Below are 26,497 nucleotides of genomic sequence, written 5' to 3' on the forward strand. Positions count from 1 at the left end.
TCCTGCTCCTCCTTGCACAAAGGCGGAGGTAGCGGTCCTGCTACTGGGTTGTTGCCCTCCTACGGCCTCCTCCACGTCTCCTGATGTACTGGCCTGTCTCCTGATAGCGCCTCCATGCTCTGGACACTACGCTGACAGACACAGCAAACCTTCTTGCCACAGCTCGCATTGATGTGCCATCCTGGATGAGCTGCACTACCTGAGCCACTTGTGTGGGTTGTAGACTCCGTCTCATGCTACCACTAGAGTGAAAGCACCGCCAGCATTCAAAAGTGACCAAAACATCAGCCAGGAAGCATAGGAACTGAGAAGTGGTCTGTGGTTACTACCTGCAGAACCACTCCTTTATTGGGGGTGTCTTGCTTGTTGCCTATAATTTCCACCTGTTGTCTATTCCATTTGCACAACAGCATGTGAAATTTATTGTCAATCAGTGTTGCTTCCTAAGTGGACAGTTTGGTTTCACAGAAATGTGATTGACTTGGAGTTACATTGTGTTGTTTAAGTGTTCCCTTTATTTTTTTGAGCAGTATATTTATAAATCCCTTCTTACATCAGCTGACGACACAAAGTGCTGTACAGAAACCCGGCCTAAAACCTTAAACCTTAAACAGCAAGCAATGCAGGTGTAGCAATGCAGGTGTAGAAGCACGGTGGCTAGGAAAAACTCCCTAGAAAGGCCAGAACCTAGAATGAAACCTAGAGAGGAACCAGGCTGAGGGGTGACCAGTCCTCGTCTGGTTTGCCAGGTGGAGATTATAACAGTATATGGCCAAGATGTTCAAATGTTCATAGATGACCAGCAGGGTCAAATAATAATAATCACAATGGATGTTGAGGGTGCAACAGGTCAGCACCTCAGGAGTAAATGTCAGTTGGCTTTTCATAGCCGATCATTCAGAGTATCTCTACCGCTCCTGCTGTTTCTAGAGAGTTGAAAACAGCAGGTCTGGGACAGATAGCATGTCCGGTGAACAGGTCAGGGTTCCATAGCAGCAGGCAGAACAGTTGATACTGGAGCAGCAGCACCACCAGGTGGACTGGGGACAGCAAGGAGTCATCAGGCCAGGTAGTCCTGAAGCATGGTCCTAGGGCTCAGGTCCTCCAACATCACCCAGACAAGCCAGATAAACTACATTTAAATAAAGGTTGAAATAAAAATATAGAATCTGTAGAACTGTCCCTTCTGAGAGATTGAACGGTGCAAAGTTCCAGTCATTCTGGTTGGTTTAATGCTTCTCCATATGGAGACCGACATCCAAGTCTCCTTTCCTTGGGTGTCATGACAACCAAACCGTGAGGCAGCGCAGGCCACAGAACAATACACACACACACACACACACACACACACACACCAGCCTCTCAAATATGAACAGAGAGGAGAGAGGGAGACAGGAGAAAGGAGATAGGGGGTAGGAGAGAGAATTCACAAATTTGAGACTTTGTACAAACTTAAAACCCCAAACAATGCAATGCAGAATCAGGACAAATTTAGCTAATTATCAAAATAAATAAAAAATAGCAAAACCAAATTAAAAAAAACAAGTTGTTCTCAAAACTTCCATAAAAAAGCCCTCGCCTACAGAGAGATGAACCTTCTGCCATCTGGTAAAGGACTCTACTCAATTACACAAACAGAATCCCAGGACAGCCACACAATTACACCGAATCATGAGAAAACTAAAAGATAATGACTTGACACATTGGAAAGAATTAACAAAAAAACAGAGCAAACTAGAATGCTATTTGGCCCTAAACAGAGAGGACACAGTGGCAGAATACCTGACCACTGTGACTGACCCAAACTTAAGGAAAGCTTTGACTATGTACAGACTCAATGAGCATAGCCTTGCTATTGAGAAAGGCCGCTGTAGGCAGACCTGGCTCTCAAGAGAAGATAGGCTATAGGCTATATGCCCACTGCCCACAAAATGAGGTGGAAACTGAGCTGCACTTCCTAACCTCCTGACAAATGTATTACCATATTAGAGACACATATTTCCCTCAGATTACACAGACCCATAAATAATTTGAAACATGTCCAATTTTGAAAAATTGCCATATCTACGGGGGAAATACCACAGTTTGCCATCACAGCAGCAAGATGTGTGACCTGTTGCCACAAGAAAAGGGCAACAAGTGAAGAACAAACAAATCAAATCCAATTTCATTTGTCACATACACATGGTTAGCAGATGTTAATGTGAGTGTAGCGAAATGCTTGTGCTTCTAGTTCCGACCATGCAGTAATATCTAACAAGTAATCTAACAATTTCACAACAACTACCTAATACACACAAGTATAAAGGAATGAATAAGAATATGTACATATAAATATATGGATGAGTGATAGCTGAACGGCATAGGCAAGATGCAGTAGATGGTGTAGAGTACAGTATATACATATGAGATGAGTAATGTAGGATATGTAAACATTATTAAAGTGGCATTGTTTAAAGTGGCTAGTGATACAGGCAGAGTGAACAGGCAGTGGCTCGTGTGGTTGTTGTCCTTGATGATCTTTTTGGCCTTCCTGTGACATCGGGTGGTGTAGGTGTCATGGAGGGCAGGTAGTTTGCCCGCAGTGATGCGTTGTGCAGACCTCACTACCCTCTGGAGAGCCTTACGGTTATGGGCAGAGCAGTTGCCGTACCAGGCGGTGATACAGCCCGACAGGATGCTCTTGATTGTGCATCTGTAAAAGTTTGTCAGGGTTTTAGGTGACAAGCCAAATTTCTTCAGCCTTCTGAGGTTTAAGAGGCGCTGTTGCGCCTTCTTCACAACCCTGTCTGTGTGGGTGGGCTATTTCAGTTTGTCCATGATGTGTACGCCGAGGAACTTAAAACTTTCCACCTTCTCCACTACTATTCCATCAATCTGGATAGGAGGGTGCTCCCTCTGCTGTTTCCTGAAGTCCACGATCATCTCCTTTGTTTTGTTGACATTGAGTGTGAGGTTATTTTCCTGACACCACACTCCGATGGCCCTCACCTCCTCCCTGTAGGCCGTCTTGTCGTTGTTGATAATCAAGCCTACTACTGTTGTGTCGTCTGCAAACTTGATGATTGAGTTGGAGGCGTGCATGGCCACGCAGTCATGGGTGAACAGGGAGTACAGGAGGGGGCTGAGAACTCACCCTTGTGGGGCCCCAGTGTTGAGGATCAGCGGGGTGGAGATGTTGTTTCCTACCTTCACCACCTGGGGGCGGCCCGTCAGGAAGTCCAGGACCCAGTTGCACAGGGCGGGGTTGAGACCCAGGGTCTCGAGCTTAATGACGAGTTTGGAGGGTACTATGGTGTTAAATGCTGAGCTGTAGTCGATGAACAGCATTTTTATATAGGTATTCCTCTTGTCCAGATGGGTTAGGGCAGTGTGCAGTGTGGTTGCGATTGCGTCGTCTGTGGACCTATTGGGGCGGTAAGCAAATTGGAGTGGGTCTAGGGTGTCGGTGATATGGTCCTTGACTAGTCTCTCAAAGCACTTCATGAGGATGGAAGTCAGTGCTATGGGGCGGTAGTCGTTTTGCTCAGTTACATTAGCTTTCTTGGGAACAGGAACAATGGTGGCCCTCTTGAAGCATGTGGGAACAGCAGACTGCGATAAGGATTGATTGAATATGTCCGTAAACACACCAGCCAGCTGGTCTGCGCATGCTCTGAGGACGTGGCTAGGGATGCTGTCTGGACCGGCAGCCTTGCGAGGGTTAAAACGTTTAAATGTTTTACTCACGTTGGCTGCAGTGAAGGAGAGCCCGCAGGTTTTGGTAGTGGGCCGTGTCGGTGGCACTGTATTGTCCACAAACACCATTTTAAATACAAACTATATTTATGTTTATTTAGTTTCCTTTTCGTACTTAAACTATTTACACATTGTTACATCACTATACATTGCCAATCATATAACACTGGAAGTGTCTCTATTATTTAAAAATGTTTTTTTATTTTTTAATTTTTTATTTCCCTTATTTATTTTCTGTCTGTTTATTTTCCCAATTAAGCCCTATGATATTAACTGAATTGAGAGAGAGGAGAGAGGAGGTATGAGACAAGAGAGATGAGAGGAGAGAGGATGGAGGAGAGAGGAGAGGAGAGAGGATGGAGGAGAGAGGAGAGGAAAGAGGATTTGTATTTGTATTTATTATGGATCCCCACTTGTTCCTGCCAAGGCAGCAGCTACTCTTCCTGGGGTATATTATGGATCCCCATTTGTTCCTGCCAAGGCAGCAGCTACTCTTCCTGGGGTTTATTATGGATCCCCATTAGTTTCTGTCAAGGCAGCAACTACTCTTCCTGGGGTTTATTATGGATCCCCATTAGTTCCTGCCAAGGCAGCAGCTACTCTTCCTGGGGTTTATTATGGATCTCCATTAGTTTCTGTCAAGGCAGCAGCTGCTCTTTCAGGGGTCCAAAGACTTTAAGATCGGTACATTACACATTAAACAAAATATAAAACAGTGCATCATCTAACATTATTACACCACTACAATACAACATGTAAAATACCACCAACAGAATGGAATGGCATCAAACACATGGAAATCATTTGTTTAATGTGTTTGGTACCATTCCAATCCCATTCCACTGTAGTCAATACCATCAGCCCAGGGGTCACCAACCTCATGTGGTGTCTGTGTAGTTCAATCAGATTGCTTTGTACATTCAATACCTTTCATACAAGCAGTCATGAAGTCAGTTGACATGCATATCATTAATGTTAACCCCCCCCCCATGTACATCCAAGGGCCAGCCATGCTGCCATGTTCTGAACCAGATGTCATTTTCCTAAGTCCCTCTTTGTGGCAACTGACCACAAGAGGGAACAGTTGTCCAGGTGAAACAAAACTAGGGCCTGTAGGACCTGCCTTGTTGATAGTGTTGTTAAGAAGGTAGAAACTAGGGCCTGTAGGACCTGCCTTGTTGATAGTGTTGTTAAGAAGGCAGAGCATCGCTTTATTATGAAGAGACATCTCCCCATACTAGCTACTGTTGTATCAATATGTTTTGACCTTGACAGTTTACTATCTAGTGTTACTCCAAGCAGTTTAGTCATCTCAACCTGCTCAATTTCCACATTATTCATTACAATATTTAATTCAGGTTTAGGGTTTAGTGAATGACTTGCCCCAAATGCAATGCTTTTAGTTTTTGAAATATTTAGGGCGAACTTATTCCTTGTCAACCACTGAAACTAACTGCAGCTCTTTGTTGAGTGTTGCAGTCATTTCAGTTGCTTTAGTGGCTGACGTGTATAGTGTTAAGTCATCCACATACACACTGGCTTTACTCAAAGCCAGTGACATGGTCATTAGTAAAGATTTAAAAAAGTAAGGGGCCTAGACAGCTGCCCTGGGGAATTCCTGATTCTACCTGGATTATGTTGGAGAGGCTTCCACCCTCTGTGTTCTGTTAGACAGGTAACTCTTTATCCACAACATAGCAGGGGGTGTAAAGCCATAACACATAAGTTTTTCCATCAACAGACTATGATCGATAATGTCAAAGGTCACACTGAACTCTAACAAAACAGAGCCAACGCTCTATTCATAATCAGTTTCTCTCAGCCAATCATCAGTCATTTGTGTAAGTGCTGTGCTTGTTGAATGTCCTTCCCTATTAGCATGCTGAAAGACTGTTGTCAATTTGTTTACTGCAAAATAGCATTGTATCTGGTCAAACAACATTTTCAAAACTTTACTGGTAACAGGCTGCTATTCTTGGGTAGCGGAATTACTTTTGCTTCCCTCCAGGCCTGAGGGCACACACTTTCTAGTGCTTAAACTGAAGATATGGCAAATAGGAGTGGCAATATCATCCACTGTTATCCTCAGGAGAGAGGAGAGAGGAGAGAGGAGAGATGATGGAGGAGAGAAGAGAGAGGAAGAAAAAGGTAGAAAGGATGAAGGATGAAGGAGAGAGGATGGAGGAGAGAGGAGAGAAAGGAGAGGAGAGAGAAGAGAGGAGAGGGGAGAGAGGATGGAGGAGAGAGGATAAAGGAAAGAGGAGAGAGGAGAAAGGAGAGGAGAGATGAGAGAGGAGAGAGGAGAGTGGAAAGGAGAGAGGATGGAGGAGAGAGGAGGGAGGAGAGAGGAGATGAGAGAGGAAAGAGGAGGAGAGACGAGAGAGGAAAGAGGAGGAGAGAAGAGAGAGGAGAAAGGAAAGAGGAGGAGAGACGAGAGAGGAAAGAGGAGGAGAGAAGAGAGAGGAGAAAGGAAAGAGGAGGAGAGACGAGAGAGGAGAAAGGAAAGAGGAGGAGAGACGAGAGAGGAGAAAGGAAAGAGGAGGAGAGGAAAGAGGATAGAGGAGGAGAGACGAGAGAGGAGAAAGGAGGAGAGAAGAGAGAGGAGAAAGGAAAGAGGAGGAGAGGAAAGAGGATAGAGGAGGAGAGACGAGAGAGGAGAGCACTGATAGATAAAGATAGAAAGCTGCTAAATGAGAGTTGATCTGATCCAACAGAATACACACACCCACCATCCCAAAAAGTCCCAACTGCCAAGCTATGGCCTAGCTTTGTTGGTGTACGACTGTGCTCTCAAATGTATGCACAGGCTAGGTAATTGGAGGAACATTAACAATACGTTTATGAGAAAGCATTCAGGCGTGTTCGCCAGCTTTTATGTGGCGCTGCCGCAGCGAGAGACCTCAATTAATCGCCGTGGAAATTGCCCGTTTCTAAAACGTGTAATTTCTCAGGAGGAAGTGACATATTTATGATATCCTGGCTGCCCGGACGCTTTGTTTCTGCCGGGCAGAACATGGGCTGGGGGGACAAAGCGGTTAAGGGAGGGAGGGAGAGACGGGCTGACAGAAGCAGTAGGGAGAGTAAAAGGGAGAGGTAAAGCGAGAGGGAAGAAAGATTCTGTAGCTGAGAAAGAGAGAGAGAGAAAGAGTGAGAAGGAAAGAGGAATAGAGAGAGGTAAAGAGGATTAGAGAGAGGTAAAGAGGAATAGAGAGAGGTAAAGGGGAATAGAGAGAGGGAAAGGGGAATAGAGAGAGGGAAAGAGGAAAAGTGAGAAGGAAAGAGGAATAGAGAGAGGTAAAGAGGATTAGAGAGAGGTAAAGAGGAATAGAGAGAGGTAAAGAGGATTAGAGAGAGGTAAAGAGGAATAGAGAGAGGTAAAGAGGATTAGAGAGAGGTAAAGAGGAATAGAGAGAGGGAACGAGTAAGAGAGGGAAAGCGGAATAGAGAGAGGTAAAGGATAGTTAAGGTGAGAAGTCCAGATGGACACAGAGTTTAGGATGGAGGGGTGGAGGGATGGAGGGATGGAGGGATGGAAATGTCTCTCTGTGCCCTTCCGTGTGTGATCTCTCTGTCTCTCTCTCTAACCCACAAACACACACACACACACACCATGTGTGTCTGCACGTGGGCTTCCTGAATCCCGGCCTGTCACAGAGCTCTGGTCAGCATGCACACTGACACAAACCACAGGTACAGCACAGACAGAGACAGTGTGTGTGTGTGTGTGTGTGTGTGTGTGTGTGTGTGTGTGTGTGTGTGTGTGTGTGTGTGTGTGTGTGTGTGTGTGTGTGTGTGTGTGTGTGTGTGTGTGTGTGTGTGTGTGTCTTTCCGGCCAGATTGTATAACTCATATGTCATCGTGTAATGTCTGACAGAGTCTTGTTGTAATGTCATATTGCTGCTGACGAGACACACCATGGCAGGTGTCAACGCTCTGGGGGTCCTGGCTACATCAGAGTAAAGGCCAAACGGTTCAGGCAGTTGATCGGGCAGCTATAAAGCCACAGGGGTCCTGACATGGTAAATAAGACATCAGTGAAACAACCATACACCCTGACCAGTGGGAGACGGTCACTGTACCACCAAACTATGGTGTGTGTGTGTGTGTGTGTGTGTGTGTGTGTGGGTGTGTGTGTGTGTGTGTGTGTGTGTGTGTGTGTGTGTGTGTGTGTGTGTGTGGGGGTATGTGTGTGTGTGTGTATCGGTGTGTGTGTGTGTATGTGTGTGTGTGTGTGTGTGTGTGTATCGTGTGTGTGTGTGTGTGTGTGTGTGTGTGTGTGTGTGTGTGTGTGTGTGTGTGTGTGTGTGTGTGTGTGTGTGTGTGTGTGTGTGTGTGTGTGTGTGTGTGTGTGTGTGTGTGTGTGTGTGTGTGTGTGTGTGTGTGTGTGTGTGTGTGTGTGTGTGTGTGTGTGTGTGTGTGTGGGTATCCTACCTCTGCAGTAGGGCAGGGGAAGTCCCATGCTGCGGTCCCAGCAGACGTGGCCAGACAGGACAGCGTGGTGTGACCCTCTAACACGTAGCCAGGGCTGCAGCTGTACCTGATCTTCTCTCCAATGTTAAAGGTCGAGCCCTGTTGAAGACCGTTGACCAGCTGGCCTGGGTTACCACAGGTATAACTGGGTAGAGCTGGAAGGAGAGAGAGAGAGAGAGAGAGAGAGTTTACCACAGGTATAGCTGGGTAGAGCTGGGAGAAGAGAGAGAGAGAGAGAGAGTTACCACAGGTATAACTGGGTAGAGCTGGGAGGAGAGAGAGAGAGAGGTTACCACAGGTATAACTGGGTAGAGCTGGGAGGAGAGAGAGAGAGAGAGAGAGGTTACCACAGGTATAACTGGGTAGAGCTGGGAGGAGAGAGAGAGAGAGAGAGAGAGAGAGAGAGAGGTTACCACAGGTATAACTGGGTAGAGCTGGGAGGAGAGAGAGAGAGAGAGAGAGAGAGAGGTTACCACAGGTATAACTGGGTAGAGCTGGGAGGAGAGAGAGAGAGAAAGATGTTACCACAGGTATAGCTGGGTAGAGCTGGGAGGAGAGAGAGAGAGAGAGAGGTTACCACAGGTATAGATGGGTAGAGCTGGGAGGAGAGAGAGAGAGAGAGAGAGGTTACCACAGGTATAGCTGGGTAGAGCTGGGAGGAGAGAGAGAGAGAGGTTACCACAGGTATAGATGGGTAGAGCTGGGAGGAGAGAGAGAGAGAGGTTACCACAGGTATAACTGGGTAGAGCTGGGAGGAGAGAGAGAGAGAGAGAGAGAGGTTACCACAGGTATAACTGGGTAGAGCTGGGAGGAGAGAGAGAGAGAGAGAGAGAGTTACCACAGGTATAGCTGGGTAGAGCTGGAAGGAGAGAGAGAGAGAGAGAGGTTACCACAGGTATAGCTGGGTAGAGCTGGGAGGAGAGAGAGAGAGAGAGATTACCACAGGTATAACTGGGTAGAGCTGGGAGGAGAGAGAGAGAGAGAGAGGTTACCACAGGTATAGCTGGGTAGAGCTGGGAGGAGAGAGAGAGAGAGGTTAACACAGGTATAACTGGGTAGAGCTGGGAGGAGAGAGAGAGAGAGAGGTTACCACAGGTATAACTGGGTAGAGCTGGGAGGAGAGAGAGAGAGAGAGGTTACCACAGGTATAGCTGGGTAGAGCTGGGAGGAGAGAGAGAGAGAGAGGTTACCACAGGTATAGCTGGGTAGAGCTGGGAGGAGAGAGAGAGAGAGGTTACCACAGGTATAACTGGGTAGAGCTGGGAGGAGAGAGAGAGAGAGAGGTTACCACAGGTATAACTGGGTAGAGCTGGGAGGAGAGAGAGAGAGAGAGAGAGAGGTTACCACAGGTATAACTGGGTAGAGCTGGGAGAGAGAGAGAGCGAGGTTACATACATTTACATTTACATTTACGTCATTTAGCAGACGCTCTTATCCAGAGCGACTTACAAATTGGTGCATTCACCTTATGATATCCAGTGGAACAACCACTTTACAATAGTGCATCTAAATCCTTTAAGGAGGGGGGGGGGGGGGGGTTAGAAGGATTACTATATCCTATCCTAGGTTACCACAGGTATAGCTGGGTAGAGCTGAGAGGAGAAGAGAGAGAGAGAGGTTACCACAGGTATAGCTGGGTAGAGCTGAGAGGAGAAGAGAGAGAGAGAGGTTACCACAGGTATAGCTGGGTAGAGCTGAGAGGAGAAGAGAGAGAGAGAGGTTACCACAGGTATAGCTGGGTAGAGCTGAGAGGAGAAGAGAGAGAGAGAGGTTACCACAGGTATAGCTGGGTAGAGCTGAGAGGAGAGAGAGAGAGAGAGGTTACCACAGGTATAGCTGGGTAGAGCTGAGAGGAGAAGAGAGAGAGAGAGAGAGAGGTTACCACAGGTATAGCTGGGTAGAGCTGAGAGGAGAGAGAGAGAGAGTTTACCACAGGTATAGCTGGGTAGAGCTGGGAGGAGAGAGAGAGAGAGAGAGAGGTTACCACAGGTATAACTGGGTAGAGCTGGGAGGAGAGAGAGAGAGAGGTTACCACAGGTATAGCTGGGTAGAGCTGGGAGGAGAGAGAGAGAGAGGTTACCACAGGTATAGCTGGGTAGAGCTGGGAGGAGAGAGAGAGAGAGAGAGAGAGAGAGAGAGAGAGAGAGAGAGAGAGAGGTTACCACAGGTATAACTGGGTAGAGCTGGGAGGAGAGAGAGAGAGAGAGAGAGAGAGAGAGAGAGAGAGAGAGAGAGAGAGAGAGAGAGAGAGAGGTTACCACAGGTATAACTGGGTAGAGCTGGGAGGAGAGAGAGAGAGAGGTTACCACAGGTATAGCTGGGTAGAGCTGGGAGGAGAGAGGGAGAGAGGTTACCACAGGTATAGCTGGGTAGAGCTGAGAGGAGAGAGAGAGAGAGGTTACCACAGGTATAGCTGGGTAGAGCTGGGAGGAGAGAGAGAGTTTACCACACGTGTCACACACACACACACCCAACAAGGACCTAAACATTTTCAGACTCCAGCCACCCTAGTCATAGACTGTTCTCTCTGCTCCCGCAAGGCAAGCAGTACCGGAGCGCCAAGTCTAGGTCCAAAAGGCTCCTAAACAGCTTCTACCCCCAAGCCATAAGACTCCTGAACAGCTAATCAAATGGCTACCCAGACCCCTCTATTACGCTGCTGCTACTCTCTGTTATTATCTATGCATAGTCACTTTAATAACTCTACCTACATGTACATATTACCTAAATTACCTCGACTAACCGGTGGCCCCGCACATTGACTCTGTACCGGTACCCCCTGTATATAGTCTCCACATTGACTCTGTACCGGTACCCCCTGTAAATAGCCTCCACATTGACTCTGTACCGGTACCCCCTGTATATAGCCTCCACATTGACTCTGTACCGGTACCCCCTGTATATAGCCTCCACATTGACTCTGTACCGGTACCCCCTGTATATAGCCTCCACATTGACTCTGTACCGGTACCCCCTGTATATAGCCTCCACATTGACTCTGTACCGGTACCCCCCTGTATATAGCCTCCACATTGACTCTGTACCGGTACCCCCTGTATATAGCCTCCACATTGACTCTGTACCGGTACCCCCTGTATATAGCCTCCACATTGACTCTGTACCGTAACACCCTGTATATAGCCTCCACATTGACTCTGTACCGGTACCCCCTGTATATAGCCTCCACATTGACTCTGTACCTTAATACCCTGTATATAGCCTCCACATTGACTCTGTACCGGTACCCCCTGTATATAGCCTCCACATTGACTCTGTACCGGTACCCCCTGTATATAGCCTCCACATTGACTCTGTACCGTAACACCCTGTATATAGCCTCCACATTGACTCTGTACCGGTACCCCCTGTATATAGCCTCCACATTGACTCTGTACCAGTACCCCCTGTATGTAGCCTCCACATTGACTCTGTACCGGTACCCCCTGTATATAGCCTCCACATTGACTCTGTACCGGTACCCCCTGTATATAGCCTCCACATTGACTCTGTACCGGTACCCCCTGTATATAGCCTCCACATTGACTCTGTACCGGTACCCCCTGTATATAGCCTCGCTATTGTTATTTTAATGTTCCTATTTAAATATTTGTTACTATTATTTTCTATTTTTTACTAATCACTTATTTATTAATTTTTTATTATTTTTATTCTTAACTTCTTAAAGCATTGTTGGTCAAGGGCTTGTCAGTAAGCATTTCACTGTAAGGTCTGCACCTGTTATATTCGGCGCATGTGACAAATAAAATTGTGATTTGATTTAGAGCTGGGAGGAGAGAGAGAGAGAGAGACAGAGAGAAAGAGAGAGCGAGAGGGGTAGAGAGAGAGAGAGTGTGTGTGTGAGAGAGAGAGAGAGAGAGAGAGAGAGAGAGAGAGAGAGAGAGAGAGGTAAAGAGCAAGAGCTGGAGAGGGAGGGAGGGAGAGAGAGAGAGAGAGAGGGAGGGAGGGAGGGAGGGAGAAAGCGAGGGAGAGAGAGAGAGAGAGCGAGAGGGAGGGAGAGAGAGAGAGAGAGCGAGAGGGAGAGAGGGAGGGAGGGAGAGAGAGCGATTGGGGTAGAGAGAGAGCGAGAGAGAGAGAGAGAGAGAGAGAGAGAGAAAGCGAGGGAGGGAGGGAGAGAGAGAGAGAGCGAGAGGGAGGGAGTGAGGGAGGGAGGGAGGGAGGGAGAGAGAAAGTGAGGGAGAGAGAGAGAGAGCGAGAGGGAGGGAGGGAGGGAGAGAGAGAGAGAGAGAGAGAGAGATAGAGAGAGAGAGGGAGGGAGAGAGAGTGAGAGAGAGAGAGAGAGAGAGAGAGAGAGAGGGAGGGAGAGAGAGCGATTGGGGTAGAGAGAGAGAGTGAGAGAGAGGTAAAGAGCGAGAGATGGAGAGGGAGGGAGCGAGAGGGAGGGAGGGAGAGAGGGAGAGAGAGAGAGAGAGAGAGAGAGAGAGAGAGAGGGAGGGAGAGAGAGCGATTGGGGTAGAGAGAGAGAGAGAGAGAGTGAGAGAGAGGTAAAGAGCGAGAGATGGAGAGGGAGGGAGAGGGAGGGAGAGAGAAAGCGAGGGAGAGAGAGAGAGAGCGGGAGGGAGGGAGGGAGGGAGAGAGAAAGCGAGGGAGAGAGAGAGAAAGCGAGGGAGAGAGAGAGAGAGCGAGAGGGAGGGAGAGAGGGAGGGAGAGAGAGAGAGAGCGAGAGGGAGGGAGGGAGGGAGAGAGAGCGAGAGGGAGGGAGGGAGGGAGAGAGAGCGATTGGGGTAGAGAGAGAGAGAGATGGAGTTGGAGAGAGAGAGGGAACATGTGAAATAGTAAAATACAAACAAGGACTTCTTCAGGATACTACCCTCTACATCAAAACCTTCAAACCAAATCAAAATTCTATACGTTAAAGCTTGATTTTGGACTAAATATACCTGAGTGGATTCTTACTACCAAGGATTATCTAGAAAACACTTCTAACAAACCAAAACCAGCAGAAGAAAAACAGCGGAAACCTGGAAATAACATCCAACACAAAACTGAGTAATGTTTGGTCTGAACGTACTTCTGAAGCCAGAAAGTAAAAGACAATAATCTCTAGGTATTTCTGTTATATAAAGCTTAATAAACAGGGCTACTAAGCTACCAAGCTGCTAGGACTGAACAGACCTGGCTGCATCTTCAATTAGCACTGAAGTGTGGAGTGAGATGTATGAAAACTCTTGAACCTAACAATGGCAGCAGAGTTTCCCAGCCTCCTCCACCCAAATGCAGAGGCCTGTGAAGCCCCCCTGTACCATGGCACATCCCAGCCTCCTCCACCCAAATGCAGAGGCCTGTGAAGCTCCCCTGTACCATGGTACATCCCAGCCTCCTCCACCCAAATGCAGAGGCCTGTGAAGCCCCCCTGTACCATGGTACATCCCAGCCTCCTCCACCCAAATGCAGAGGCCTGTGAAGCCCCCCTGTACCATGGTACATCCCAGCCTCCTCCACCCAAATGCAGAGGCCTGTGAAGCCCCCCTGTACCATGGCATCCCCCACCCACATCCCTGTGCAGATGTCATCACAGTACAGTACCACTTGGATATTAAAAACAACACTGCACGTAATAAGTCCAAAAAGTAGCTCCTCAAGGACAATCCAGAGACAACATTTGCTGACTGTTACAAAGAGGGGAACGTAAAGCAACTTCACTTCCATCCCCTGGCACAGTGCTATATTAACCAGACCATCCCCTGGCACAGTGCTATATTAACCAGACCATCCCCTGGCATGGCACAGTGCTATATTAACCAGACCATCCCCTGGCACAGTGCTATATTAACCAGACCATCCCCTGGCATGACACAGTGCTATATTAACCAGACCATCCCCTGGCATGACACAGTGCTATATTAACCAGACCATCCCCTGACACAGTGCTATATTAACCAGACCATCCCCTGGCACAGTGCTATATTAACCAGACCATCCCCTGGCATGGCACAGTGCTATATTAACCAGACCGTCCACTGGCATGACACAGTGCTATATTAACCAGACCATCCCCTGGCACAGTGCTATATTAACCAGACCATCCCCTGGCATGGCACAGTGCTATATTAACCAGACCATCCCCTGGCACAGTGCTATATTAACCAGACCATCCCCTGGCACAGTGCTATATTAACCAGACCATCCCCTGGCACAGTGCTATATTAACCAGACCATCCCCTGGCACAGTGCTATATTAACCAGACCATCCCCTGGCATGGCACAGTGCTATATTAACCAGACCATCCCCTGGTACAGTGCTATATTAACCAGACCATCCCCTGGCACAGTGCTATATTAACCAGACCATCACCTGGTACAGTGCTATATTAACCAGACCATCCCCTGGCACAGTGCTATATTAAACAGACCATCCCCTGGTACAGTGCTATATTAACCAGACCATCCCCTGGCACAGTGCTATATTAACCAGACCATCCCCTGGCACAGTGCTATATTAACCAGACCATCCCCTGGCACAGTGCTATATTAACCAGACCATCCCCTGGTACAGTGCTATATTAACCAGACCATCCCCTGGCATGACACAGTGCTATATTAACCAGACCATCCCCTGGTACAGTGCTATATTAACCAGACAATCCCCTGACACAGTGCTATATTAACCAGACCATCCCCTGGTACAGTGCTATATTAACCAGACAATCCCCTGACACAGTGCTATATTAACCAGACCATCCCCTTGGCATGGTACAGTGCTATATTAACCAGACCATCCCCTGGCATGGTACAGTGCTATATTAACCAGACCATCCCCTGGCATGGCACAGTGCTATATTAACCAGACCATCCCCTGGCACAGTGCTATATTACATTTTTTACATTTTAGTCATTTAGCAGACGCTCTTATCCAGAGCGACTTACAGTAGTGAATGCATACATTTCATACAACTAGTACATTTCATTATTTTTTTTTTCTGTGCTGGCCCCCCGTGGGAATCGAACCCACAACCCTGGTGTTGGAAACACCATGCTCTACCAACTGAGCTACAGGGAAGGCTATATTGACCAGACCATCCCCTGGCACAGTGCTATATTAACCAGACCATCCCCTGGCACAGTGCTATATTAACCAGACCATCCCCTGGCACAGTGCTATATTAACCAGACCATCCCCTGGCATGACACAGTGCTATATTAACCAGACCATCCCCTGGCACAGTGCTATATTAACCAGACCATCCCCTGGCACAGTGCTATATTAACCAGACCATCCCCTGGTACAGTGCTATATTAACCAGACCATCCCCTGGCACAGTGCTATATTAACCAGAACATCCCCTGGCACAGTGCTATATTAACCAGACCATCCCCTGGCACAGTGCTATATTAACCAGACCATCCCCTGGCACAGTGCTATATTAACCAGACCATCCCCTGGCATGGCACAGTGCTATAAGACCACACTACCCCTAGGTCAAGAGAGAAGGTATTGTCCCAGGGTGGAAACTCAGAATACTAGACAATGAGGAAATGTAAACAACCTCTGTCAACATGTACAAGTCTGGGACAGTAATGGCGCAGGGTGTCCTCATGCAGTTCGAGCAGGACATTTACGAGATCAAAGAGAGAGAACACAGCAGGAAAAGCTCTCTCTCTAACAGTGATGACTCCCCACATCCGGAATGAGTCTCATTTACATCTCTACAGACCTGCACTGGACACACACTCCATCATTGAGAGGGATACATTCACACAGAGAGAGAGAGAGAGATAGACATGGTGGAGCTCAGAGCTAGTTCACGCAATCCAGATAGAACAAATCCACAGAACAAAACACAACAACCCCCTGCATTATCATTAACAGCAGACTTGTACATTTCCTCAGTGAAAACAACGTACTGCAAATGTCAAAATTACTGTACGGCAGACCACGTATTCACCCTGCACACCCTAATTAACAAACAAACCAAAACAAAGGCAAAGTCTTCTCATGCTTTGTTGATTTAAGAAAAGCCTTTGACTCAATTTAGCATGAGGCTCTGCCATATAAATCGATGAAATGTAGTGTTGGGGGGAAAGACATACGACATAAAATCCATGTACACAAATAATTGTGCAGTTAAAATTGGCAAAAAACACAAACATTTCTTTCCACAGGGTCATGAGGTGAGACAGGGATGCAGCTTAAGCCCCACCCTCTTCAACATATACATCAACGAATTGGCGAGGGCACTAGAACAGTCTGCAGCACACGGCCTCACCCTACTAGAATCTGAAGTCAAATGTCTACTGTTTGCTGATGATCTGGTGCTTCTGTCCCCAACCAAGGAGGGCCTACAGCAGCACCTAGATCTGTCCTCAACCAAGTAGGGCCTACAGCAGCACCTAGATCTGTCCCCAACCAAGGAGGACCTACAGCAACACCTAGATCTGTCCCCAACCAAGGAGGGCCTACAGCAGCACCTAGATCTGTCCCCAACCAAGGAGGGCCTACAGCAGCACCTAGATCTGTCCACAACCAAGGAGGGCCTACAGCAGCACCTAGATCTGTCCCCAACCAAGGAGGGCCTACAGCAGCACCTAGATCTGTCCTCAACCAAGTAGGGCCTACAGCAGCACCTAGATCTGTCCACAACCAAGGAGGGCCTACAGCAGCACCTAGATCTGTCCCCAACCAAGGAGGGCCTACAGCAGCACCTAGATCTTCTGCACGGATTCTGCCAGACCTGGACCCTGCCAGACCTGGACCCTGCCAGACCTGGGCCCTGACAGACCTGGGCCCTGACAGACCTGGGCCCTGACAGACCTGGGCCCTGACGGTAAATCTCAGTAAGACAAAAATAATGGTGTTCTAAAAAAGGTCTAGTTGCCAGGACAACAAATACAAATTCCATCTAGGAATTGCTATAGAGCACACAAAAAACTATACATACCACAACCTAAACATCAGCGCCACAAGTAACTTCCACAAGGCTGTGAACGAACTGAGAGACAAGGCGGGAAGAAGGGCATTATATGCCATCAAAAGGAACATACATTTTGACATACCAATAAGGATCTGGCAAAAAAAAATGGAATCAGTTATAGATTGTCCTTTATGTTTGTGAGCTCTGGGGTCCAATCAACTAAGAATTCACAAAATGGGACAAACACCAAATTGAGATTCTGCATACAGAGGTCTGCAAAAAATATCCTCTGTGTATAACATAAAACACCAAATAACGGCCAGCAGAATTAGGCCGATACTCGCTGATGATCAAAATCCAGAAAAGTGCCGTTAAATTCTACAACCACCTAAAAAGAAGTGATTCCCAAACCTTCCATAACAAAGCCATCACCTACAGAGAGATGAACCTGGAGAAGAGTCACCTAAGCAAGCTGGTCCTGGGGCTCTGTTCACAAACACAAACAGACCCTACAGAGATATGAACCCGGAGAAGAGTCCCCTAAGCAAGCTGGTCCTGGGGCTCAGTTCACAAACCTTCCATAACAAAGCCATCACCTACAGAGAGATGAACCTGGAGAAGAGTCCCCTAAGCAAGTTGGTCCTGGGGCTCTGTTCACAAACCTTCCATAACAAAGCCATCACCTACAGAGAGATGAACCTGGAGTAGAGCCCCCCTAAGCACGCTGGTCCTGGGGCTCAGTTCACAAACACAAACACACCCCACAGAGCCCCAGGACAACAACACAATTAGACCCAACCAAATCTTGAGAAAACAAAAAGATAATGACTTGACACATTGGAAAGAATTAACAAAAAACAGAGCAAACTAGAATGCTATTTGGCCCTAAACAGAGAGTACACAGCGGCAGAATACCTGACCACTGTGACTGACCCAAACTTAAGGAAAGCTTTGACTATGTAGAGACTCAGTGAGCATATCCTTGCTATTGAGAAAGGCCGCCGTAGGCAGACCTGGCTCTCAAGAGAAGACAGGCTATGTGCCCACTGCCCACAAAATGAGGTGGAAACTGAGCTGCACTTCCTAACCTCCTGCCAAATGTATGACCATATTAGAGACACATATTTCCCTCAGATTACACAGATCCACAAATAATTAGAAAATAAATCCAATTTTGATCAACTCCCATATCTACTGGGTGAAATACCACAGTGTGCCATCACAGCAGCAAGATGTGTGACCTGTTGCCACAAGAAAAGGTCAACCAGTGAAGAACAAACACCATTGTAAATACAACCCATATTTATGTTTATTTATTTTAACTATTTGCACATCGTTACAACACTGTATATAGACATAATATGACATTTGAAATGTCTTTATTATTTCAGAACTTTTGGGAGGGCAATGTTTACTGTTAATGTCAATTTTGGTTTTTATCTATTTAACTTCCTTTGGCAATGTAAACATGTTTCCCATGCCAATAGGGCCCCTTAAATTAGAGAGAGAGAGAGAGAGAGAGAGAGAGAGAGAGAGAGAGAGAATTTTTATTTTATTTTTTATAAACAGGATATTTAGCAGTGTTACCAGATGATATCAGTCTATGTCTGGGTACATTGGGGCAGATGGTGTGGAGGGGAACAGAGGGACAGGAGGGGACAGGTGTGGATCTCTCTCTCTCTCTTCATCACTCATCCTCTTGATAACTTGTCAGACACCAGGTCAACAGACAGTCTGGATCCAGCTCAGACCTGACGTACTGCAGCAGAAATATGGACACACACACACACGAGCCGACGCACAGACGCCCCTTTCCACACACAGACGCCACCAGCACATCCCACAGCCAGCACCCCCCCACATGCACACACACACACACACACACACACACACACACACACACACACACACACACACACACACACACACACACACACACACACAGAGACACCACACCCCCACACACAACACACACACACACAAAACACACAAAACACACACGAGACACACCCCACACACCCCCCCCACCACACACACACACACACACACACAGCGTATCCTGTTCTGGCACAGATGGTTGTCACACGTCTCCCTCCTCATCCTCTCCTCCTCTCTTCTTCCTCCTCTTACTGACAGAAACACAGTAAAAAGTAGGAGAGATACTAATTGAGATTGACTTGTAGAGAAAAAACAGAGAGAGAGCAACAGAGCAAACGAGAGATCTACAGCTGCACCATCGAGAGCATCTTGACTGGCTGCATCATCACTTGGTATGTCAACTGCTTGGCATCCTACCGCAAGGAGCTACAGATGGTAGAGTGTGTGCGGCCCAGTACATCACTGGGGTTGAGTTCCCTGCCATCCAGAAACTCTATACCAGGCGGTGTCAGAAAGAAAGGCCCTAAAAATTGTCAAAGACTCCAGCCACCCAAGTCATAAACTGTCCTCTCTTTTCACACAACAAGACGTAGTGATGCACCATGTCTGTAACCAACAGTACCATGAACAGCTTCTAACCCAAAGCCATACGACTGCTAAATAGTGAGTTAAATAGCTTCTAACCCAAAGCCATACGACTGCAGAATAGTGAGTTAAATAGTTTCTAACCCAAAGCCATACGACTGCTAAATAGTGAGTTAAATAGTTAACCAATAGACGATCTGCATTGACCCTTTTTGCTCTAATTATTTTAACTCATCACATACGCTGCTGTTACTGTCTATTATCTATCCTTTAGCCCTACCTACAGTATACTGCTGTTACTGTCTATTATCTATCCTTTACCCCTACCTACAGTATACTGCTGTTACTGTCTATTATCTATCCTTTACCCCTACCTACAGTATACTGCTGTTACTGTCTATTATCTATCCTTTACCCCTACCTACAGTATACTGCTGTTACTGTCTATTATCTATCCTTTACCCCTACCTACAGTATACTGCTGTTACTGTCTATTATCTATCCTTTACCCCTACCTACAGTATACTGCTGTTACTGTCTATCTATCCTTTACCCCTACCTACAGTATACTGCTGTTACTGTCTATTATCTATCCTTTACCCCTACCTACAGTATACTGCTGTTACTGTCTATTATCTATCCTTTACACCCTACCTACAGTATACTGCTGTTACTGTCTATTATCTATCCTGTTGACTAATCCCTAGCTATATGTACATACTCCAGGATGCTGGCCTTCTAGGCAGAGTTCCTCTGTCCAGTGTCTGTGTTCTTTTGCCCGTCTTAATCTTTTATTTTTATTGGCCAGTCTGAGATATGGCTTTTTCTTTGGAACTCTGCCTAGAAGGCCAGCATCTCGGAGTCGCCTCTTCACTGTTGACGTTGAGACTGATGTTTTGTGGGTACTACTTAATAAAGCTGTCAGTTGAGGACTTGTGAGGCGTCTGTTTCACATTTCGGGAAGCCTTCCACAAGTTTACCACAATAAGTTGGGTGAATTTTGTCCCATTCCTCCTGACAGAGCTGGTGTAACTGAGTCAGGTTTGTAGGTATGATGGCTGCGGTATGATGGCTGCGTGGTCCCATGGTGTTTATACTTGCGTACTATTGTTTGTACAGATGAATGTGGTTCCTTCAGGCGTTTGGAAATTGCTCCCTAGGATGGACCCGACTTGTGGAGGTCTACAATTTTTTTTCTGAGGTCTTGGCTGATTTCTTTGGATTGTCCCATGATGTCAAGCAAAGAGGCACTGAGTTTGAAGGTAGGCCTTGAAATACATCCACAGGTACACCTCCAATTGACTCAATGTATGTCATTTAGTCCATCAGAAGCTTCTGAAGCCATGACATAATTTTCTAGAATTTTCCAAGCTGTTTAAAGGCACCAGTCAACTTAGTGTATGTAAACTTCTGACCCACTGGAATTGTGGTACAGTGAATTATAAGTGAAAAATCTGTCTGTAAACAATTTTAGGGAAAATGTATTGTGTCAGTCACAAAGTAGATGTCCTAACCGACTTGCCAAAACTATATTTTGTTAACAAGAAATTTGTGGAGTGGTTGAAAAACTAGTTTTAATGACTCCAACCGAAGTGTATGTAAACTTCTGACTTAAGCTGTATGTGAGAGTGGATTCTCGTCCCTCACCAGCATGAAAACTAAATTCAGGCACAGACTGTGTGTGGAAAATTACTTATGACTGAGACTCTCTCCAATACAACCCAACTTTGTAGGGGCTACAGGTGGCCTAGTGACTCCAACCTAAGTGTATGTAAACTTTTGACTTCAACTGTATATTTGCTGATCTCTCTCTATATCTATTCCTCTCTCTTCCTCTCTCTCTCTCTCTGTTTATCTCTCTTCCTCTCTCTCTCCCTGTCTATCCATGTCTCTCTCTCTCTCTCTCTCTCTCTCTCTCTCTCTCTCTCTCTCTCTCACTCTCTCTCTATTCCTCTTTCTTTTTTTCCTCTCTCTCTCCCTGTCTATCCATGTCTCTCTCTCTCTCTCTCTCTCTCTCTCTCTCTCTCTTTCTCTACTCTCTCTCTATTCCTCTCTCTTCCTCTCTCTACCTGTCTCTCTCTCTCCCTCCCTCTCTCCCTGTCTATCCATGTCTCGCTCTCTCTCTCTATTCCTCTCTCTTCTTCTCTCTACCTGTCTCTCTCTCTCTCCCTGTCTATCCATGTCTATCTCTCTCTCTCTCTCTCTCTCTCTCTCTCTCTCTCTCTCTCTATTCCTCTCTCTCCCTGTCTCTCCCTCTCTTTCTTCCCTCACTCTCTCTTTTTTAGCTCGTTGGCGCGTTTTAGAAGTGACATTGTGAGATCGATTCTAACACATTAGCTCAATAAGCACTTTCTGCTTTGTCAAGCAGCAATTGAATCAATGCCCCCTGCACTGTTCGGCAAGCATCCACCGGACAATGGCTGGCAAGTCTCATCACTTCTACTTAGAGAGGCTGAGAGATGCTGAAATCAACTCCCTCTCCTTCTCCCATGGATGGAGGTGAGAATAGCAGAAATAAAGCACAGACAACCATTGTGTATGTTAGCCCTCTGTAGTCTATAGTCTATTACCTCTACCTACATCACACCTGTAGCCCTCTATAGTCTATTACCTCTACCTACATCACACCTGTAACCCTCTATAGTCTATTACCTCTACCTATATCACACCTGTAACCCTCTATAGTCTATTACCTCTACCTACATCACACCTATAACCCTCTATAGTCTATTACCTCTACCTACATCACACCTGTAGCCCTCTATAGTCTAATACCTCTACCTACATCACACCTATAACCCTCTATTACCTCTACCTACATCACACCTATAACCCTCTATAGTCTATTACCTCTACCTACATCACACCTATAACCCTCTATTACCTCTACCTACATCACACCTGTAGCCCTCTATAGTCTATTACCTCTACCTACATCACACCTATAACCCTCTATATACCTCTACCTACATCACACCTATAACCCTCTATAGTCTATTACCTCTACCTACATCACACCTATAACCCTCTATACATTACCTCTACCTACATCACACCTGTAACTCTCTATAGTCTATTACCTCTACCTACATCACACCTATAACCCTCTATAGTCTATTACCTCTACCTACATCACACCTGTAACCCTCTATAGTCTATTACCTCTACCTACATCACACCTGTAACCCTCTATAGTCTATTACCTCTACCTACATCACACCTGTAACCCTCTATAGTCTATTACCTCTACCTACATCACACCTGTAACCCTCTATAGTCTATTACCTCTACCTACATCACACCTGTAACCCTCTATAGTCTATTACCTCTACCTACATCACACCTGTAACCCTCTATAGTCTATTACCTCTACCTACATCACACCTATAACCCTCTATTACCTCTACCTACATCACACCTGTAACCCTCTATAGTCTATTACCTCTACCTACATCACACCTGTAACCCTCTATAGTCTATTACCTCTACCTACATCACACCTGTAGCCCTCTATAGTCTATTACCTCTACCTACATCACACCTGTAACCCTCTATAGTCTATTACCTCTACCTACATCACACCTGTAACCCTCTATTCATTACCTCTACCTACATCACACCTGTAACCCTCTATAGTCTATTACCTCTACCTACATCACACCTATAACCCTCTATAGTCTATTACCTCTACCTACATCACACCTGTAACCCTCTATAGTCTATTACCTCTACCTACATCACACCTATAACCCTCTATAGTCTATTACCTCTACCTACATCACACCTGTAACCCTCTATAGTCTATTACCTCTACCTACATCACACCTATAACCCTCTATAGTCTATTACCTCTACCTACATCACACCTGTAACCCTCTATAGTCTATTACCTCTACCTACATCACACCTGTAACCCTCTATAGTCTATTACCTCTACCTACATCACACCTGTAACCCTCTATAGTCTATTACCTCTACCTACATCACACCTATAACCCTCTATAGTCTATTACCTCTACCTACATCACACCTGTAGCCCTCTATAGTCTATTACCTCTACCTACATCACACCTGTAACCCTCTATAGTCTATTACCTCTACCTACATCACACCTGTAACCCTCTATAGTCTATTACCTCTACCTACATCACACCTGTAACCCTCTATGTCTATTACCTCTACCTACATCACACCTGTAACCCTCTATAGTCTATTACCTCTACCTACATCACACCTGTAACCCTCTATTACCTCTACCTACATCACACCTGTAACCCTCTATAGTCTATTACCTCTACCTACATCACACCTATAACCCTCTATAGTCTATTACCTCTACCTACATCACACCTGTAACCCTCTATAGTCTATTACCTCTACCTATATCACATCTGTAAACCTCTATTACCTCTACCTACATCACACCTGTAACCCTCTATAGTCTATTACCTCTACCTACATCACACCTATAACCCTCTATAGTCTATTACCTCTACCTACATCACACCTGTAACCCTCTATAGTCTATTACCTCTACCTACATCACACCTGTAGCCCTCTATTACCTCTACCTACATCACACCTGTAACCCTCTATAGTCTATCACCTCTACCTATATCACATCTGTAAACCTCTATTACCTCTACCTACATCACACCTATAACCCTCTATTACCTCTACCTACATCACACCTATAACCCTCTATAGTCTATCACCTCTACCTACATCACACCTATAACCCTCTATAGTCTATTACCTCTACCTACATCACACCTGTAGCCCTCTATAGTCTATTACCTCTACCTACATCACACCTGTAACCCTCTATAGTCTATTACCTCTACCTACATCACACCTGTAGCCCTCTATAGTCTATTACCTCTACCTACATCACACCTGTAACCCTCTATAGTCTATTACCTCTACCTACATCACACCTGTAACCCTCTAGTTATCCTCTACCTACATCACACCTATAACCCTCTATAGTCTATTACCTCTACCTACATCACACCTGTAACCCTCTAGTGCTATTACCTCTACCTACATCACACCTGTAGCCCTCTATAGTCTATTACCTCTACCTACATCACACCTGTAACCCTCTATAGTCTATTACCTCTACCTACATCACACCTGTAACCCTCTATTACCTCTACCTACATCACACCTGTAACCCTCTATTACCTCTACCTACATCACACCTATAACCCTCTATAGTCTATTACCTCTACCTACATCACACCTATAACCCTCTATTACCTCTACCTACATCACACCTGTAACCCTCTATAGTCTATTACCTCTACCTACATCACACCTGTAGCCCTCTATAGTCTATTACCTCTACCTACATCACACCTATAACCCTCTATTACCTCTACCTACATCACACCTGTAACCCTCTATAGTCTATTACCTCTACCTACATCACACCTGTAACCCTCTATAGTCTATTACCTCTACCTACATCACACCTGTAGCCCTCTATAGTCTATTACCTCTACCTACATCACACCTGTAACCCTCTATAGTCTATTACCTCTACCTACATCACACCTGTAGCCCTCTATAGTCTATTACCTCTACCTACATCACACCTGTAACCCTCTATTACCTCTACCTACATCACACCTGTAACCCTCTATAGTCTATTACCTCTACCTACATCACACCTGTAGCCCTCTATAGTCTATTACCTCTACCTACATCACACCTGTAGCCCTCTATAGTCTATTACCTCTACCTACATCACACCTGTAACCCTCTATAGTCTATTACCTCTACCTATATCACACCTGTAACCCTCTATAGTCTATCACCTCTACCTACATCACACCTGTAACCCTCTATAGTCTATTACCTCTACCTACATCACACCTGTAACCCTCTATAGTCTATTACCTCTACCTACATCACACCTGTAACCCTCTATAGTCTATTACCTCTACCTATATCACATCTGTAACCCTCTATTACCTCTACCTACATCACACCTGTAACCCTCTATAGTCTATTACCTCTACCTACATCACACCTGTAACCCTCTATAGTCTATTACCTCTACCTACATCACACCTGTAACCCTCTATAGTCTATTACCTCTACCTACATCACACCTGTAGCCCTCTATTACCTCTACCTACATCACACCTGTAACCCTCTATAGTCTATTACCTCTACCTACATCACACCTGTAGCCCTCTATTACCTCTACCTACATCACACCTATAACCCTCTATTACCTCTACCTACATCACACCTATAACCCTCTATAGTCTATCACCTCTACCTACATCACACCTATAACCCTCTATAGTCTATTACCTCTACCTACATCACACCTGTAGCCCTCTATAGTCTATTACCTCTACCTACATCACACCTGTAACCCTCTATAGTCTATTACCTCTACCTACATCACACCTGTAGCCCTCTATAGTCTATTACCTCTACCTACATCACACCTGTAACCCTCTATAGTCTATTACCTCTACCTACATCACATCTGTAAACCTCTATTACCTCTACCTACATCACACCTATAACCCTCTATAGTCTATTACCTCTACCTACATCACACCTATAACCCTACTATTACCTCTACCTACATCACACCTGTAGCCCTCTATAGTCTATTACCTCTACCTACATCACACCTGTAACCCTCTATAGTCTATTACCTCTACCTACATCACACCTATAACCCTCTATTACCTCTACCTATATCACATCTGTAAACCTCTATTACCTCTACCTACATCACACCTATAACCCTCTATAGTCTATTACCTCTACCTACATCACACCTATAACCCTCTATTACCTCTACCTACATCACACCTGTAACCCTCTATAGTCTATTACCTCTACCTACATCACACCTGTAACCCTCTATAGTCTATTACCTCTACCTACATCACACCTATAACCCTCTATTACCTCTACCTACATCA

General features: G+C 45.9%; 1 protein-coding gene across 1 annotated transcript in view; it reads right to left on the reverse strand.

Moving 5' to 3' along the window:
• The window catches only part of LOC106589158 (CUB and sushi domain-containing protein 2), an 881,306-nt gene that overhangs the window by 597,809 nt on the left and 257,000 nt on the right, over positions 1-26,497 (reverse strand). The window contains exon 4 of the mRNA XM_045709574.1: positions 8,184-8,363. Within this exon, the coding sequence (XP_045565530.1) occupies positions 8,184-8,363 (180 nt within the window). The remainder of the gene's footprint in view (positions 1-8,183; positions 8,364-26,497) is intronic.

Source organism: Salmo salar, chromosome ssa27 (genome assembly GCF_905237065.1).
Source record: "Salmo salar chromosome ssa27, Ssal_v3.1, whole genome shotgun sequence".
Classification (NCBI taxonomy): Eukaryota; Metazoa; Chordata; class Actinopteri; order Salmoniformes; family Salmonidae; genus Salmo; species Salmo salar.